General features: G+C 41.0%; 1 protein-coding gene across 1 annotated transcript in view; it reads left to right on the forward strand.

Moving 5' to 3' along the window:
• Nucleotides 1-20,289, forward strand: part of Nup93 (nucleoporin 93) — a 98,152-nt gene that overhangs the window by 45,723 nt on the left and 32,140 nt on the right. The window contains exon 4 of the mRNA XM_048428673.3: nt 19,017-19,079. Within this exon, the coding sequence (XP_048284630.1) occupies nt 19,017-19,079 (63 nt within the window). The remainder of the gene's footprint in view (nt 1-19,016; nt 19,080-20,289) is intronic.

Raw genomic sequence — 20,289 nt, forward strand, 5'->3', positions numbered from 1 at the left:
TGCAATCTGTGGCCACAGCACTGCATCACAATGCAGCAAATGTATTTTCCACCTGAACTGAACATGACAGAGAAGTGAATATTAACTATGCAAGATGTCGGAAGTCATCAAAAATTCACATCAGAGGAATTGTAGTGGCTTGGGTTGGAGGAAAAAAGTATCATAGCATTCCTTGCCTACATGTTGTCTCTCCCCTTCTTTAATCTTAACTTGGTACAGTCCGTTAACAATAAAATACCCTTCTGTAACCTATAAACTGTTACTCCCATCAGTTTGTGCTTGCAAACTGATAGCTGACTTCTCTGAATCCGTGTGGAGCACTTCTGATGGTGACGCTCTGCTCAGGGGGTCTGCCATGCCCCTCCTGTTAAGGGGGTGCCACAGTCTCATTGTCTAATTGGACTCTAGAGCTCCAGTCATATTAGCACTTGCAGAGAGGTTGGGTTTTTCCCTTCTTCTTTCCTCTCTCTTTCCTCCTCCCACCGGACTCTTCAATTGAGGCAATTTAGGGTGGGAAACCTTAAGCGCTGGTGCCGGCCGCGTTCACTCCTCTAGAAGGGCATGGAAGAGCTGCAGTGACTGGCTGCATCAGCTGGGCTGCAACTCCTTACATTTTTGAGAGCGGCAGGTAGGATTTCTTGTTTCATAAAGATATTAAGATAAATGTGTCCTGTTAACAGAGTGGTAGCATGTTGCAGTGTCTTTGAAAGATAAGATCTTGGTTTGTGTGAAATTTTGAGATAAATTTGGTAGCAGTTAAGTCATTTGATAGAAAAAGTGTTTGATTCTTCTGAGAATCACTCAGATTTGTGCCTTGTCATTTTAATATTTTTTCTTAAAAAAAATTGGGTGGGGCAGAGGTCCACTTAAAGATCCAAAGAATTGGCTTATTTATTTATTTGTGAATTTCATCTTTAAGTAGCAAGTAGTGTGTGGACTTTCTTCAAGATTTTTAAAAGAGACAGGTGAAGTATAGAATTCTTGTATGATGTAAAATACGAAGATAAAATTTCTTTTCTTTGATAAAACCAGTTCCTTTAGAATTGAGGAACATGTGTGTGTTAAAGAATCCTGTAACTTATGATTTCTGTTTAAGAAAAAAATTATTGTCAAAGATATTTGGAATTGTCTCACAGGGAATGTTTTAGCATAAGATTTTAAATGGGTAAATTAAATATTGGCTTCTAATATATAAATCTTAATCATTATCAGTTATTGGCAATTTAGATTAAGAAAGCTGTTTTTAATTTCTTAAACTTCAACTGAGAAGAATATGATTTTTTTACATATATTGTGCATATATTTCGTTTTTTTTTTAGAGAGAAGTAAGATGAAAATTTCCTAGTTATATGAACATTGTCTTGGAGAAAAATGAGATAATAATTTTTCTACAGATAATATTTAATAGGTTTGATTAATATCAGAAGTAAATTGTTTTTAATTCAACATTTAATCAGCTCATTGTCACGCCTTAAAAACCATCAAAACGAAAAAGATGATATATATGCCTTATCTATCTCAAGACTATTTTATTGTGGGAGCGGTCTGGGCTAGAGCTCTTTTTGAAGCTTGGACTTGGAAATTGCTCACCTGGTAGAGGGCTTTGGCCCCTTCAGAGGTGGGACTTTCCTTTACTAACAATAGAAGCTGGGGAAGTTGTCAAGTGGGAAATGGAGAGATCTGCTCAGGGAGGAGAGCTGTCAGAATTCGGCTTCTCTCGGCCCTGGGGGGTCTGGCTACCAACTAAGATTCCTTTAAAACTCTGACCTGGTGCAATGCTGCACAGAATTGATTTCTGAGATGAGACAATAGCCGTGGTGGTTTGCATTTTGTAAAAGATGGAGGAAACCTCTAACACTGACCCTGTGTTCAGGGAAATGACTCAGTTAGCTGTGCCTTGGTACAGTTGCACATTATTTCCTTTGTTTGAAGTGGGTGGATGCCAGTGCCTTCATCAGAGCTCCTTAATGTAATGTATGGAAAATGTCTCTGTCTCATCCACCATTTTTAACAATTAACTGTACCATGGGCGAGGCAAGCTGGATGGATTCTGAAGACAACTGCAGGGCCATTCTATTTGCATTAGCTGCCATGGCCCAGGAGCTTTGTTACTGTAAAGAATGGGAACCGTAACATATATAACAACGTATAGAAGAGTTGTTTTTAGGAGAGAGAGAATATTCCAGAAAGAAAATGGAATCCTTTTGTCTATAGTAGGTATGTATTTCTCATGTAGCTGTAAAAGGTTGAAAATTTGTCTTTGGTTGAATGGGCAAAATATACTTTCAGGCTAATGCTGCCGGTGTGAAAAGTTTAGCAGAGATCCTTGGTCAAAAATCAGATGAGCAGTAATCTTAAAATGCAGATTCCTGGGCGATTTTAGCAAATGACTTTAAGTAGTTATCATTAATTATGGTAAATGTGAATTGATCACTAGTCACAGATAAATGATTCTTGAGGGGAAAAAAAAGCAAAGAGCAGTAACTTTCAGAGTTTCTTTTATTGCCTTTAAAAGAACGTTTTCTATTTCTGAAAAGGATGGTTGAATTTTAGAGCTTTTTATTAAAAATATAATGACTTTAAAATGCATGCTTAAAAGTTATAAAAAAGTGTTTTTAACAAAACAAAATTTTGTTCTCAAAAAAAATAATGGATTGAGGTTTTCCCTCTCACTCATGGGAACCATAGGGACCGTTCTAGTGCTTTTGCTTAGTTAATAGTTGTGGCTTCAAAACTACTCATATAAACCTCGGTTTTGCAGCTCTAAGCTTATAAACCTTGATTCTTAAATGTAGTTGGATTTGACTTGATTCAGACCTTTGTTTTGTTATGCTGCTGCTGAGAGGGATGTGTGGATTTTTAACTTTGACTTGTGTGTTTATTTTTAAAGGCTGAAGAATGTTTCTCTCTTTAAACCTGAAGACTGTATAGTAGGTCTGGCCCTGAATTATGCTTGAAGAGTGAGTCACCAGGCTGTGTGGCCGTTTCAGTTCATCCTTCACAGAATTGAGTTCACAAAATTCTTCTGGTTTGTAGCATGCTTAGAAAGCTGCCTCCTGTGGATTTTTGGGGCTGCCGTTCGTCCTGGTCACTGCGTACCATTTCTGTTTAAAAGATGTTGGAGACTCAGGAGAGAGCAGTTTCCTTCACAGCAACTTTACATCGACATTGAAGAGTCAGTAAGCCCTGACCCCTAGAGAGATTTTCTTAAGTCCCCAGTGCTTGTAAACTCATAGGAAAGCCTGACTATCAGTGTGGTTTTTTTCAATCCTAAGGAGCCTGCATTGAATGCATTAACTGTTCATATATATACTAGGAAGCAAAGGGCCCTTTGCCTTTGATTTCCACAAGGATTACACATTGGAATGAAAGTATCTTTGGACGGTGAATCAGAACTGCAGCCTTACATAGAATGTGTGGCGTAGGTAGTTTAAGGAGCTTTACAAAGCCTTTCTTTGAAAATTTTTAAGTACTATTTGGTTGAAGATTCTGCGGGTCCTCCCCTCTTTTTTCCTGTTACAGACTTTATAAAAAACTCTATGCTAAGTGCCTTTTTAGATCAGATGGGAGGTGGCAGAGGTCTAGTGCATTGTGTTTTCTTTGCTTCCATCCTGGTCTACTCAAGTTTGGCTGCTAGAAGAGGCTCTTGATACTTGTAGGGTATTCGTGATTCTCTGCAGTTTTGAAGCTTTGTGGTTTTTCACACAAAATTTTAGCCTTTTCTTATAGTGAAGAATCGAGTTGATTCTTTCCATGACAGAAGAAAATACATTCCTATCACACCTTCGACTGCTCTGGCGGTACTGTACTCTGGCTGTACTGTAGTGCAGACAAGCAGACACGCCAGCCAGCCTGCTAGGAAGCATTTGATGGCACTAAGATGGCAGTGAGGAAGGAGTAAAATGGCGTCACCCAGAGCACTGTGAAGAGAGCTGGACTGCGGTTATTTTCTTAGTCCTGGAGACATCCTTAGGAGCACTGCTTCTCGCTCATGGATGCTTATTATTACCAGGAGAGAAAAATTCGGAGATTTCCTAAAGGCTTGTTAGTGCTTGTATCTAGACTTCACATACCACCTTTAAGAAATTGTATTAACATTTTGGAATACCTCTGGTGTGCATTTTTTAAAGTGTATAAACTTGCTTGTTATATGGATACATTTCTAGAAAATGTAGAACTGTACGTATCATTCTTGTGAGAATTTTTTTTTTGCATTATTCTAGTTTTTCATGGACTTCTGTTATTTTACATATGAAATACGCCAGTGCTTTCAGAACAGAGCTTACAGTTACTCCCGATGTAGCGCATTCTGCAGGGGAAGGAAGTGTGGTCAGAGTGGCGATGACAATGCTACTTTTTCCATCCCCATCTCCTACAGGTTTGAAATGTTTGGATCTGACCATGGAGTTTATCTAGCGTAGTCAGCTCATCCAGGTTAAGTACAAGTAAGGTTTACTGCAGTAAATAACTTTCTCAAGGTCAGGAAACCAGAGCGTGGATCTCTGGAAGCAGCTGATACTGTCCTACATCAACCTACATGCTGTCTGCATCTGATTTTTCTTCTTCTTCTTCTTTTTTTTCCTTGTTGTTGACTAGGTGGTCGATTGAGCTTCCAGCAAAGTCAGTCTGTCTGTGCTGGAGCATCCTGACTCACAGAGGTTTCTGTTTTCAGAAATGACTTCCTAAGCTATGCTTGCAGTCTTTCTGGGTTTGTGTTGAAGTTGATATGCACTTATCAGTTTGTCTTTCGTAAACACGCATTTAAAAATGATCTTTCCCACAAATAGGGCTCTTAGGCTCATAGTGATGGTTGAACATGAAGAGTAAGGCACTCAGAGCTAGGATAGACCTGTACTCTCTGAAGACATCCCCAACAGCTAACTCCTCTACTCCAGCTACGAGAGACTGTTCAGGGGTGCCACTTCTGTCGGAGAAGGGAATGAGTAAAGGCATTTAGCTGCCTTTTATTTGGGGCAGTTTATACTTGAAAAAAATAGCCTTGCCTCATGTTCTCCATTGCTTATGTTTTTCAGTCCTGCTGACTGTATCTATGGTGACAGTACTAAATGGTGCTTTCTGCAGTTTTCCTCTGCTCTAACAGTAAAGTCAAAAGGTTTCCAGCCTTAAACAAGTTTAGGAGAGAGCAAAACTCCAAGCACTCTGAACAAAGGAATGTCTTGACCAAATTACACTTAAAACAATTGGAAATCAGAGAAACTCTCTTCTGATGGTTGTTTCCACATGTTTAAAAAAAAAGGAATTTTTGAGCAAGAAGGAGCTGCAGTGAAACTAAGCCTCTTTTCTGTGACAGTCATCCTGGTTGGTGCTCAGACACCATCAGCATAAGCATTGCTGCAAAGTAGGAGAACCTAGGATTTTCGATTGTGGTGTAAATGACCGACACTGTGTTCCAGCAGGGAATTAATATAAGTGTGGCATGTAAACTTTATCCTAACAGCAGTCCTTTTGCTTGCTAAGAGCTCACACTTAATCCTGCGTGCTGTGGAAAACAAGTTGCTGGCTCTCACTCGGCTGACTGACTGAGATACACCCTCTGCTAAACCCCTACCCTCAACCCCTGGCTCAGTGTCTTACACCTGCTTCCTCCCCATCCCCAGAAGAGTAGAAGGCACAAGATCAGATAAAGCTCAGAATTCTACCCCTAGCCCTGTTTCTTGTTATTAGTAGAGATTACTTCTATGGGTTCTTTCAGAGGGTTTTGAGGGCCATGGAAAGGCATGCTTATAAGCGAGGCCATTATTGATGTAAAGACAGGTTTAGAAACTGAAGTCCAAGATGGACTTGAAATGTTTTTTTTTTAATCCCCTAATGCACCTACTTTGTTCCTCCCCTAGAGTGATCATAGGTTCAGTTTTTAGATCTATTTATGTCTTTGGCTGAGGGCTCTGCTGCTGTTCTTTGAAGCCAGGCATACAGTGAACTATTAATATTCATTCCATTTGCAAAGCTAGATTGAAAAAGTTCTTTCTGCAGAATGTTTCACTTTCTTGTGTCTCCACAGTTTAGCCCTAACAATGTTCTGACTTCAGGGGGCAATTGGATAAAGGAGAGAAAGTGCTCTCAATTGTATTTTCTGTTTGGTGCTACCTCAGTGCTGGAGCAGCTGACCGGCCCCCTTCCTTACCTGATGTCTTCCACTGCGATATCCTCATTTCTCCCGGCAAAAGGGGAGAGAGGATGGCCAACAGAGGCTCTACTACCACAATCAGGCACCCATGTACATCATGGCCCCTCTCAACTGGGTGCAGGCCTGGGCATAGTTTTTAAGTGTGATAGCAGTACTGATGAAGTTGTTTCTCTCTCCAGCCCCTTACACAGGCCTGAAGGGGATGGCAGAACTTTGGGATTTGGAGGAAAGAGGACTCTCCAGAAAAGCATTATTATTATTATTATTATTATTATTATTATTATTATTATTGCCACCATTGTCAAGGTAATGGCTAAGTATTGTACCCATTTATATGATGTCATCCTTGTACCCTCTGTGTGACAGCTCCAAAGCTTTTCAATAGCTGAGATGTGTGAACTGTTTCTTTCTTGAATATCTAGAAATGGCTGGTAGGCAGGTAATAAGAATGCCCCAGTACCCTTAAAAGGGGCAGAACTGGCTTTATTGTAGCACCAGTAGCAGATGATTTAAGTAGCCCTCACTGGGTTGCAGCCCCTGTCATGGTATTCCTCAAGGTAGCAACTCGATGTGCTGGCCATCCTCAGTCTGACACCTAGGTGTTGAGCTGGGAAGAGGCACTCAGTACTTTGTGCCCATATTGATTTTTTTTTTTGGTGGTGATGGTGGTATTTTTTTTGAGACAGGGTTTCTCTGTAGCTGTGGTGCCTATCCTGGAACTAGCTTTTGTAGACCAGACTGGCCTTGAACTCACGGAGATCTACCTGCCTCTGCCTCCCAAGTGCTGGATTAAAGGCGTGCACCACCACCTCCCGGCTTTGTGCCCACATTGTTTTTTGGTGTAGGCTACATAGAGATATAGTCTATGCCACACCACCATACTGCTGTTTGCTCACAGCTTTACTTGCCTCTGAAATCTTTCTTGGTTTTTGATATTTTTGGTTGGGGGGGGCTGGGGAGGCTTTCGATACAGGGTTTCTCTGTGTAACCTTAACTGTCCTGGAACTCACTTTGTAGACCAGGCTGACTTCGAACTCACTGAAATCTGCCTACCTCTGCCTCTGAAGTCTTACAAGATGGGTTTTTGTTCTGGGGTTTTGTTTGTTTTTTCTTTTGGGGGAGCATACAAATGGGTAGTAGGGAGGAAATATGCACAAAGTATAAGGGCTTTCAGTCATGCGCCTCTTGCTGTGGGCATTCTTTGAAGGCAGTGGTACAGATGGACTAATACTGACAGATTTTTGAAGAGACCAGGCAGGTCAGCACACTATGGCCAAAATGCTGCCTATGCCCTTTTGCCGGTCTGGGAGAAGTACTGCCCAGTGCTGAGAATGAAGAATTCCATTTATTAGAGCCTCTTTATGGACATTGAGTTCTTTTTCCTGTGAAAGTTAGAAGACTGTCTTATAAACCAGTTTGAATTATGCTTTTTGAATAAAAAAAAAATTCCCAGGGGGCTGATCTCTGAACAAAGACTGATTCTCTCTCTCTTAGCAGTCATTGTCTGTAGTGTGTTGTCTCTTCCAACATAAATGGGGAAAATGTCTCATGCTTTTTGTTGAATCCAGATGTTTCTGTAGCACTAACCAAAGTTCTAAAGAGTCTTTAGCCGTGCTCACTATATTTCTTGTTTCATCTTGAAAGAAGAATTACTCTATTTTAAAAAATTTATTTATATCCCCTGTCTCCTGCCACCTTGAAGACAGATTCTCAGTATGCAGCCCTGACCGTCTCTGTGTAGATCAGGCTGGCCTCAAACTACCTCCCAAGTGTTGGGATTAAAGATGTACACAACCATGCCCAGCCTGCTTGTTTATTTTGTCTTTATACCTTTGTTTGTGTCTCGGTAGTTCATTCAGTCACAGCATTGATTCCTAATACCACTGTTGACTTTGTGTTAATATTTTGATTTGGGGCTGGTAAGATGACTCAGCGGGTAAAAGCATTTGTTGCCAAGTCTAATGACTTGAGCTTAGTCTCTGGAACCCATGTGGTGGAAGGAGAGAACCAGCTCCTCAGATTGCCCTCTGACCTCTACATGTGCCATGGCATACATGTCCCCTGCCCCAAATAAGTAAATGTGAAATGAATAATTTAAGTATTTTGATTTTGAATATTGATTACAGATTTCCAATTAATTTGTATATATCATACATATTAAATGAGAGGGAACATACAGATTTTGTAGTACCCACTACACATTTTTGCATTGTGTCCTATACCTTTTCATAAATGTCCCACCTGCCGCAGTGCCTCATTCTTGGTTTTGACAGCATGGGTTGCTGGTTAGTCTGTTGAAGGAGAGAGTAGGGAATAGTGTTTTGAGGGCCATATAAAATATGGCTATTGCTTCGTTCAGTCAGCCTCTGGTTGTATGTGTGTACATATGTACATACAGCAGTGAGGAATTTTATATGTTCGAGTCTGTTTATTTAAGTGCCCAACAGATCATTTATTAGTGTAGATACAAATAAAAACTCTAAAAGAAGCAGTGCAACTTTGTGGAGGGGTTGGTTTGGTTTAGTTTTTCAAGACGTGGATTCTTTATGTAGCCTTAGCTGTTCTAGAACTTGCTCTGTAGACCAGGCTGGCATCAAACTCACAGAGATCCTCCTGCTCTGCCTCCCGAGTGCTGGAATTAAAGGTGTGTGCCATCACCGCCCACCTTTTTTTTTTTTTTTCTTTTTCTTTTTTAATGCCGCTTTTCTTTTCTGACTAAACTGAACATGGAAATTTTTCTCATTAGAGATTCTTTTTTAAAAAGATTATGTGGGGTATATATACATGGGTTCTGAGGGTCTGAACTCAGGTCTTCAGGTTTTCAACAGCAAGCACCTTTACTAGCTTATCCAGCTCCTCAACTGAAGAGACTCATTTCTCCTAAGGTTCTCACTGTCGGAAAGTAGAATAGCTAAGAAAATTTGGCCATTTGGCAAAATAGACATCTGTTTGCCTGCCTCTTGGGGGTCTTATGAACCCCAGAGTCTGTAATGATTAAAATAAGGCTTATTTTCCTGGGCTGTAGCTCTTTAGGATCCACTTTGACCACCGGGTCCCTCAAATATTGCAGTATTGGTAGAAGAATGGACCTAACCTTGGGATTCTGGTCTGTGTTGTTTTTCATTGGGTACAGCACAGGTGGAGTGGAGAGATGACTCAGCAGTTAAGAGCACCTGCTGCTCTTACAGAAGACCTGGGCTCATTTTTTGGCACCTGCATGTTGACTGGTAGCTCTGAACTGGTAGTTTCAGAGGAGCACTCTCCATGGGCAACAAGTGTGCATTTGTTGCACATATATGAAAACTCATACTCATAAAATATTTTTTAACAATGGAATGGGGTCAGGAGATATTGTAGCTGGAGCAGGTATGTGATACTTGTTGTTCCACAGCGGTAGCACCGTTTGGGTTGTTGTGTCTGTGACCCATAGCAAGAGATGCATTTCACATTCTCGTCCATTTCATACACATACCCCAGTGTCTTAGGCAGGGTGACTATTACTGTGATGGAATTCCATGACCAGAGCAACTTGGGGAGGAAAGGGTTTTTTTTTTTCACTTACTTTTCAGCTTCGTCACAGTTCATCATCAAAGGAAGTCAGGACAGGAACTCAAACAGGACAGGAACCTGGAGGCAGGAGCTGATGCAGAAGGGTACTGCTTACTAGCTCACTCTTCATGACTTGCTCAGCCTGCTTTCTTATAGAACCCAGAACCACCAGCCCAGAGATAATATCACCCACAGTGGGCAGGGTCATTCCATATCAATCACTAATTGTGAAAATGCCCTCCAGTATTTCCTACAGCTGATCTTATGGAGGCATTTCTAAATTATTAATTAAATTAAATTATTTATTTTACATAAATAAATGTAAAATAAGCCGGTTTGTCATTCCTCCTCTGGTTCTGTTCAGAAAGGGGCAGGCCTCCCATGGATATTAACAAAACATGGCATATCAAGTTGCAGTAAGACTAAGCACTGCCCCATGTATTAAGGCTGTGCAAAGCAACCCAGTATGGGGAGTAGGGTCCCAAAAGCCAGCCAAAGTGTTAGGGACAGCTCTTGCTCCCACTGTTAGGAGTCTCACAAGTAGAACAAGCTACACAATGGTAACATATAGAATGCCTAGGTAAGTCCCATGCGGGCTCCCTGGTTGTCTGTTCAGTTTCTGTGGGTTTTCTTGTGATGTCCTGACTCCTCTGACCCCTACAATTATTCCTCCCTCTCTCTGAGCTTAGCCTTTTTGTTTGCCTGTGGGTCTCTGCATCTGTTTCCATCAGTCACTGGATGAAGCCTCTCTGATGACAATCAGGATAGGCACACGATACTCAGTATAGGAGAATATCCTTAGGCATCATTGCATTGGCTTTTTTTTTTTTCCCCCTCCAGTAGTGTTTGGTTCTATCCTTGGTCTCTGTGCCATCCATTCTCCGGGTCCTGGGTAGTGACACTCCAGGCAGTGTCAGGGGTGGACTCACTCGCATGGCTTGGGTCTTGGACTGAACCAGTCTTTGGTTGGCCATTCCCACAAACTCTGTGCCACATAGAACGACAGACTGTAGCTCAAAGCTTATGTGGCTGGGTTGGTGTTCCAATCCCTCCACTGGAAGTGTTGCCTGGTCGGTCACAGGAGAACTGCCATGACCAGTTCAGGGTATCTTGGAGATGTTTTCTTAATTGTGGTTCCCTCTTTTCAGATGACTTTAGCTTGTGCTGAGTTGACATAAAACTAGCCTGGACGACTAGTAAGTGGATATAGTTAAAAGTAACACCTTTTTTTCCTGCCCCTGGAGATCAAGCTCAGAGCCTCACTTGTAGCATAAATATACATAGTTGGAACAAAAGTTTCACAAAGCAATGCCATTCAGACCATCTAACAATTTCTGTTGTATTTTGTTTAATTTAAAATGCTGTTTGAGAGCCAGGTGTGGTAGCACACACCTCAGATCCCAGCAGAACCAGGAGGATCTTGAGTTTAAGGCCACTGGGCTACTTAACACAATTTTTCTAAAAATAAATTAAAAAAAAACTCTTCCTTAATTATAGGTTCTGACCTTTATCTTTAAAGATATTGTTTTAAAGGTATGCCAAATATCAACATTTATTGCTATCCTTCCTCTGTGTGAGGTAGAGAGCATAGCAAGTGTAAGACTGTTTCTCTCACCTTGATTTGATTTGTTGAGAGATAGTGAAGTAGAGTGTTAGGTGTAAAAGAAACCTTAAAAAAAAAGCAATAAACAGCGAAACAAACAAAACCACCCAAGTCTCCCTCAGTACCTGAGCTCCCCCTAGCACTTCTCACCCTTCCCCTACCTGGACCCCTCCCTCCCAGGGCCTGGACTTTGCTTCCCTTCCCCCAGCTTCTGATCCCTATGGAAGGCAGCCACTTTGGACACGTGATCCCTGGGCTCCTTGCTGTCTACACTCCTGCATCTCTGAGGGTTACTTGCCCGTTTTTCCTCTCTCACTCTCCACCTTCTCCCCTCTCTCATGGCCTGGTAGAGTCTGCTGGCCATATTTAACCTGAACTTTTCTGGATGCCTCCGACTGTTTTCTCCCTCATGACTTCAATCAGCATTCTCAACTATGCTTTGGAGTAGTCATGTCTTCATTTTCCATTCCAAAAGCAGCCAGAAAATGTGGGTTATAAGTCTGAATTTTGCTATTGTAAACTAGGTCTGTGCCTCCAACCACTTTTTTGTTTGATTATTTGTTTTTGAGACAAGGTTTCACTTCGGAGCCTGTATCTTAACTATTGGCTAGCCTTAAACTCAAAAAAATTCACTTAACCGTGCTTCCTGATTGCTGAAATTAAAGATGTGTGCCACCACACATGGTGAACTAGGTCTTCTTATGTGGAAAGCTACTGTCTTTTCTAAGTGGATAGGAATGAGAAAAATGTGTGACTACTTGACTTTTAAACCTTTATGTGGAACCAGGCAGTGATGGCGCACACCCATCTTTAATCCCGGCACTCGAGAGGCAGAGGCAAGCGGATCTCTGTGAGTTTGAGGCCAGCCTGGTCTACAAGAACTAGTTCCAGGACAGGCTCCAAAGCTACACAGAGAAACCCTGTCTCGAAAAAACAAAGCAAAACAAAATAAAAAACAAGCAAAAACCCCTTCATTTATTTATCTTTATTTATATAAATAAACCTTTATCTCTTTTTTTAAAGATTTAATAATTGATTGATAGTACATTGGATTTTGCTTGCATATATATCTGTATGAGGGTGTCAGATCCCCTGGAACTGGAGCTAGACAGTTTTGTGAACTGCTTGTGTGGGTGCTGGAATTGAATCCCTGTTTCCTGAAAGAGCAGCCAGTGCTCTTAACCCTTGAGCCATCTCTCCAGCCTCCCTTTGTTTATTTATTTTTAAGTACCGAGGATTGAACACTAACTTTCGTGCTTAACAAGCAGTTCTACCACTGAGTTGTATCTTCAAAGTATGTATATTTTAAAGTATGATATAGATAAGTATTAGAGAGAGACAGTTTAACATTGGGTTAAAAGTGAGAGCCAGAATTGGGCATATGTAACACATGCTTGTAATAAAGTAGTCACCCTATAAATATTATTCTTAGTACTGGTTCACTGTTCCTAATCAAAAACACCTGAATTCACACTGCTTAGAAATCTGAAATGTTTTTGACATCTTACCACAAGTAAAAAACTTTGTACCTGACCTCATGGAATGAGGCCAGAATACATGTACACTAGTTTGTTGTCAGGGGCCATGAGAGTTACAGCAGTTGGCAGCTAATGTTCAGATGTCAACCCAGCAGAGGCATGGTTACCGATGGAGGATTAATTCTGTCCAGACAAGGTCTGCAGGACCATCGACTCTGGAAACTGTTACTCACGTTTGCTAAAGCAGCTTGGTGTCTTCCTGGTATTTGTATTGTAGTGTGTAATCTCATGTGATGTGTATATGTAATCTCATGATTGCATCTCAATCTTATGGGCACATATATCTGTGGATAATCAGGAAGATGATTTTCGTTTAAGCTATATAGTTTTGATATATATGTATATGTGTGTGTATATATATATATGACACACATGTATATGTATATATATGTGTGTATATATCTATGACATGCTTCATAACTGAATCTGTCCCACAAGGACTGTGAACATTTAAAAACCTGCCTTGTTCTTTTACTTACTGAATGGCTTCCCCCACCTCATGAAACCTCCAGTGAGAGAATTTAGTCAAGTAGCCAGAAACCTTAATTCACACAACCTAATCTCCACTCCATTCCCTGAGATACATTAGGAGCTAAATTCCCCAAAACTATCTTCCATTTGGCAGGACATGCAGTCAGGAAAGGAGTCTTTCATATAGACCACATTTGGGACCTTCAAAGATAAAGCTCATTTGAGATTGAGTGTCCTAATTCTCCCATAGCGGACTTAGGAAAGTGCTGGCCTCAGCAATTAACCCTCTACACCTACCCAGTTTTCCTTTTACATTTATTTTTCACTAACCCCTAGTTAATCAAAGCCCACCTAGAAGTGTGGTATTTTGTACAAACTCCCTTTAGAATTTAGAACCTATTAAATAAACCTTTCTGCCTCCTAGTGCTGTTCCCGCGGCTTCCTAGCCAGGCCTCCCCCCAGAACTGCTGACTGCATCACCCAGGACAGTGCTCATCCCCCTTATGACCCCAAAGAAATTGTCTTTGTTTTGTGTGTGTGTGTATAAACTGAAAACTTTGCAGAATGGGAAAAGAATGGGGAAGAAGAATAAAGAACATGATCTGAACAGCACATATCTGTACTCGTTCCATACTTAGGCTGGTAATTTTCTAAGTCTTTTCACTACGCCGAGGCAACTGACCTGAACCTTGGCAGGATGTCAATAGAGCTGAACTCTGCTGGCCCTGTTATTTTGTAAACCTGTCTTACAGAGTAGGACTCTCTGGACCCCAACCTCATGGGGAAGTGTACAGGACTGTATACGATCCGGGAACTAAGCTGGAGACTTAAACACACACACACACGCACACACACACACACACACACACACACAGACACGGGGACACGGGTCATCCTTGATACAGGAATGACAAGTTCCTGTATGAAGCACAATACTCCAGGGAAACTTACATAGGGATCCTTAACTGATAGCCATGCCCTAGCTCTCAGGATCTTTCAGCTGCAGCCCTCACCAGAGCCCACTCCCCTGCCATCAGGGTCTTGTGCTCAGAGCAGCTGCAGGCACAGGTTAACAAGTTGTTTTGCTCAGTTCGCTCCAGGGTCTGAGGCAGGTAAAGAAAGTCAAGGGGCCAGAGGTCTGCAACTCCCAACAGATGTATTAAGGATGTTTTGCCTTCTTTTGGGCTCCATCCTTTTAAAGAGGGAATGAGATTTTAATTTTCATCGGGAGAGCCAGAACTTCAGAACTCAGACTGAATTCTTCCTGCGCTTCTTCTTAAATGGGGATTCTTGCTGAGGTAAATGTTGAAATTTCAGTTTCTCAGTTGTAAATAGGATGGGAGGAGTCTAGGGGGTGGAGTGATGGTATTTGGCTTCTTTATTTTTAAAGAATTGGCCCCATCTTTGGATCGCCTAAGTCCTTTCTGAATGGGAACTATTCTGTGTTACAGAAAACTGAAAACCAAAACCCATTCCAAAAGCCAGTACAGTGTCTGTTTCTGGACCCTGGAAGGAGGAGCAAATGGAAAAGTTAGGAGTAGGCATATTACTCTGAGTAGGAGGAGAGCTGATGTGCCTTCTCTGCCCAGAGGCCCACTTTTAGATAAATGCGAAAAGCACTTCTCCAGGATGAGGACAGTGGTGTTGAGGAGAGTCTCACAAAATCCAGAAAGAAAAGAAGCACATAGACAAAGTCTGGCTAATCCCACCAGGCGAGAATAATAACACTATCAAAGATTTGAAACAAACTTTATTAAATACTGGCCAGGATGATGAACACTGGCCAGATCCATACCCGGGATTCCCAGAGTATGGCAATGAATTACGTTAGGCAGGGGTTTATAAAGACCCACAAGTCTATATATTAACCATCTTTATCCAGTCAGAGGCAAGCTTACATGCTGACCTACTTCCTGCCCATGTACCTCCTGCCTACGTGTGATCAAGCACTTCCTGTGCAGTTGGGGCAACCAAGCTTGTTTACAGAAGCAAAAACATGTAGTTTATTATCTTACATGAGCAGTGGTTCCCAGCATTCCAGGAAGTTAACTGTCCTTGTGCAAGTGGGGCTTACAGGCTAGAGGTATTTTGTTTTATAGATCCCTTAAGCATAGTAACTTATACTTAAAACATAACTTTAGCTATCACAAGTCAAGGAAGAAACTTGGAAAACCTGGGCAGAGGCAGATCATGTTTCTGTCCAGCTATTTATTTTTTCCTGTTATGTTTTGGGTTTTGGTGCTTTGAGACAGTGTCTCACTCTGAGGCTCAAATTGGCTTTGAATTTGCAGCAGTCTTCCCAAGTGCTGGGATTACTGTGATGAGCTGCCATACCTGGCCTTGTCCAGCTTTTGAGAAGGAAAAGGAGGAAGACAAAGAGTCTTTTTCCCACTTTGAAGTTTATGTTTAATTTTGCTTTATTATTTTATTTATGTGGTAAAATACATTGTTGTCCCCATCTATAATTTAGTGATTTTGTTTCAGCCCCATGTTACTGTCACCAGAGTTGTTAAGAGTCAGTGCCTAGTTTGGGCTACCTATCCTGTATAGGCTAGTTAACAAAACAAGCGTGAAGAGCAGAAAAACATCTATTCAGTATCTGGCCACACTGGGAAAGGAACAAAGAGGAGCAAATCCATCTTCAAGGTCCTGACATGAGATTTAGGTTTAAATAGAGAGCAAGATGTGTGAATAGCTAAGCAGTGCTAGTCCAGGTGTGCCCCTCCCATCACTGTCTGGACTCCAGTCTGTTCTGCAAGGTGGACCTGTGTAAAGTCTCTGTCTTGGGGACAGGTTGCCCCTCTGACTGGCACTAGACTTCAGCCTGTTTTCTCCTATCATGAGATAGCTGGGGACATTTGAATCTCTTGTGAGTGTGGGGTAGGAGAGCCTATTATCTCAATAGTTTGATAGCCAAAGTGAGAGAAACTGTGTCTTTAGAATCTTTTTCATTTTTCATTATTTTTTTTTCCTTAAGAGATGTGCTCGTTAATAGAAATTAATCACCACTAGATGGCACAAGACCCCATCACTACTTTGTACTTGTTAATTTTTTTTAAGATTTTTTTCAAAAGATAGGCTGCTAATGTGTAGTTTTTTAAAATATAATATGTACAACCCATTCTAATGTTTCCTTATAGAAAGGAATAAAAGGTAAAAATCAAAGATCAGAATAAATATAATTGGCCCTATATGTATAACCAAAACAAGCTTTCTAGAATAAGCATTTTGTCTGACTTGTACAATATGGTGGTTCAGACTTGAAATACTTGTGGCACTAGCTTGGCAGGCTGAAGCAGGAAAATTGGAAGTTTAGGGCAGCCTGGGAGAGAGAAATGGAAGGACCTGTTGGGGATAGAGATATTGAATAAATACAGATTTTCTTGTCATTTTTGCCTAAATAATATGGTATATAAGCTATTCATACAGCATTTATGTTGTGTGAATAACCTATGCTTTAAATTGTGCATAGGTTACATGTGAATACTGTGGTATCTTGGGAAGGGGTCTGGAACCAGTCTTCTAGCATTCTGAGGGATGGTTGTGTTGTGGGCTGTAGAACAGCAGTTTTTAAGGTACATAAAGGTGAGGTCTTTGTTCATATGTGGGTCGCATGCACAAATACTTTAGTTAATTTGTTGATATTTAAAAACATAGCTTTTAAAAGACAAGTAGCTTGCTCTAACCCCAAATGCTTTTTCCTTTTTTCTATAAATCTTTTATTTTTGAAATTATAATATGATTGCATCATTTACCCTCTTCCCTTTTCCTCCCTCCAGCTTCTCCTATGTAAAAGCTCCATCTCTAATTTTTCTTAAATTCCTGACCCTTTTTCTCTGCCTGTTATTGCTTGTGTGTGGGGGGGGGTGGAGGGATATCTTCTTCAAATTTCATTTCTTAGAAATTGAGGGCTCTGTTTCACGCTGAGAAGTATTTTGCTTTGCGTTTGTTATTACGTATGTATGTAAGAGAAGTCTGAGTGTAGGCACAGTTACAAGCAGTCAAGTGCTGATCACTTGACTTGGGATGATCAGAGAAGCAGAGATGCAACACAGAATATCAGACTCAACACACATATTTCCCTCTGCCTCAGCTAAAACAGAAAATTAAGCTAAGCCTTGACAAATAGCAGCTTCTCCTCCCACCCTGCTTTGTTCACGCAGTTTTGTGTTGTAGCAGAACACGGTCCCTGCCTCCCTATTGTTCATAATATCAATCCACGGTAATAGATGTATAGTTTTGTTTATAAATGGTGACACTGTACACCTTTAATTTAGCTTTGACTATTAAAGCCCTTAAAAGAAAGATAGTGAGTTGGAGGTAACACAGTGGGACCCTGTCTCAAAAACAGAGAATTTGTAATAAAAGTTTACTGACTTTTTCCCCATGGACAATGTATGTATATATTATAATTATGTCTTACCCCCCTTTCTTATACATGGAGTCTATTACATTTTAAGAAGGGGACTGAAGCCTCTCCCTCCCCTTACCCACAGCCCTGTTATCAGTATAGATAGCAGTCTATATTGAGTCCTCAGAGCTGCCCAGGGTGGTCTTTCTGAAGGACTGTTTGCTGGGTGCTGACCGCTCTTTGCACATCCCAGTGCATCATGCAGTTTGGAGTATAAGCACAGGTACAGGGGAATCATGGGCCAATAGATAGAAGTTTTGGAAATTTGTGAGCACTGATAATATCTTACCTAAATTATAGTCCTATATTGCCTTCCATCCACATTTGTTAACCAGAAGCTTAAGAACTAGGACTATTTGGAGAGAGTGTAATAAAACTACAGTTGTTAAAATGTAAGTAATCAAAACTAACGTGTGGGAAATCATCCAATACCTTTAAATTGAGCTTATCATTTAAAAGCTTTTGCATAATTCTTTCTATTACAGTTCCTCAAATTCCTTTTTTATAAAGCGTAACAGAAGCATTACAAGGAAAGCAGGTCATTTTAGACACGTACAAATGCATGAACAGTGGACTTTGCCTTACAGGAACTGGACCTTACAGATTGTAGGTGGATCTGGGGTGGATCTTAACTTGGAGTCTTCCATATTACAGCTAAAACTTTGATCTCAACACCAGAATATGTAATACTAATATTAGTTTTCCTTGTTCATATTTGGTCCCTGAGCTCCAAACTGTGGAAAAAAAGTTTTCTGTGTAGAAGGTGGGGTGTTGACCTCGAGTCTGCCTGCATGCATTTGTGGCTATTGTTGCAATCTCTTGTTGCCTCCCTCTCTTGGCCTCATCTCAGGCAAATAAGGACAGAGCAAGAACAAGGAAAACTTCCTGGCTACCTTTTCTTAATGCCACCAACATATCTAGACTTAATCAGTATCAACGATAGAGCTGTGTATTGAGCCTTGAGGCCAAGAACTTGATTATATTATCTCATTATTTTACATAAGTCAACTGAGATTTAAGTTTCGCTAAGTTAGTAAATGGTAGTAAATGGAGGCGCTCGACTTTGGCAGGGACAGTGAGGGCAGGGAGGACATGGTTCCTAGTCTTCCAGTTTAACCTAGAACTTCCTGTGTTGCTGAGAATGCCCTTGAACTGATACTCCTGTCCCTGCATCCTTGAAGGTAGAAATTATAGGCGTGCACACTGGTATCAGATTCTTCTGATGATCTTTGTTCTGCAGTGTACTTCTGCTATTTGAAGGTAACCTTGGTTGTGTCATTTTGCCTCCTTTCCTAGGGCTTCCTGAAGAATGAGAAAGATAATGCCCTGTTGTCTGCCATTGAAGAGTCCCGGAAGAGGGTAAGAAAACAACTAACGTGCAGATGCCTGAGTGACAGTGCTCACCAGCAGAGTGCAGGTCCATGCTTTCTTTGTCACAGCATGATGGCAACATCTTTTTTTTTTTTTAAATTTTGTTTTATGCTGTCATTTCTTTTTAGTTGGGGGACATGTGGAAGTCAAAAGATAACTTTTGCAGGTTGATTATTTCCTTTTACTATGTGGGTTTGGGGTCAAACTTGGATTTCCAGGTTGGCAGCAAGCACCTTTACCCACTGAGCTATCTTGCTAGCCCAATATCACCATTTAAAATGCTTTTAAAATACATTTGGTACACTAAATGATGGCAACTATATCAGCCAGATTTGCCATTGTACATTCTAGCCTGCCTCCACCCCTGCAAAATTCTTTCAACGGGTGTTTCTGGATATTTTCATTCTGGGAGCATACAATAATTGTTAGGTGAGACTCCCAAGATACACCAGGATAGATAAATGTGCATGTTTTGCAAAAGCCTTCCTGCACGGTGCCCATAGGGTCATTTCCTTTACTAACAAGAGTTATCTCCTTTGTTTCTGACAAGGATCGCAGCCTTTCATTAGCATCCCAGTTCAGTTTTGAAACTCCCGAGAGGTCTTTAGGGAGGAAGGAAAACAGGTTAGCTGTCAAGTTTGACCTGACTTTGAGAAGGTGGCTTTTCTTGGAAGCGCCTGTCAGCCTGCCTGTTGTGCCTCTCTGCTAAGGGAATCAGATGAGGAGCGCCTTTTCTCTGTCTCGGTGTTTATTTAGCTTGGATGTCAAGTGAGTGTGTTTGTGTCTTATTTGTGTCATCTGAAAACCAAAGAGTAAGAAATGCCCCTACTCAGTGTGCTGTGTTAGAGCCCTCTCCAAAGGTGAGCGTCCTCAACAGGCTCACTTGCCTTCTCTGGTGTGCAAGAAATGTTCCAAAGGCGGCAAGTGACCAATAAGAAAATTCTAAATTTCATTAGTTACATTGTTGGAGGCAGTACTTAGTCTTGGAAATAGGGAAACTTAATTGATTTATATTTGAAGACATTTAAAAATGTTCACACTCTTGAATTTCTCACCAAAATTGATTGTCCTGCTGTAAAAGGCCAATGAAATTAAATTAGGATTCTTGAATGCCTCCAAACCATATTAATCCATTTACCCTGAGAATGTGTTTCTGAAATTGGCAGTCTCTAAATATTGTGCCATACTGAGACTAAAT

Source organism: Myodes glareolus, chromosome 22 (assembly GCF_982192425.1).
Source record: "Myodes glareolus chromosome 22, mMyoGla1.1, whole genome shotgun sequence".
In the NCBI taxonomy this organism is placed as follows: domain Eukaryota; kingdom Metazoa; phylum Chordata; class Mammalia; order Rodentia; family Cricetidae; genus Myodes; species Myodes glareolus.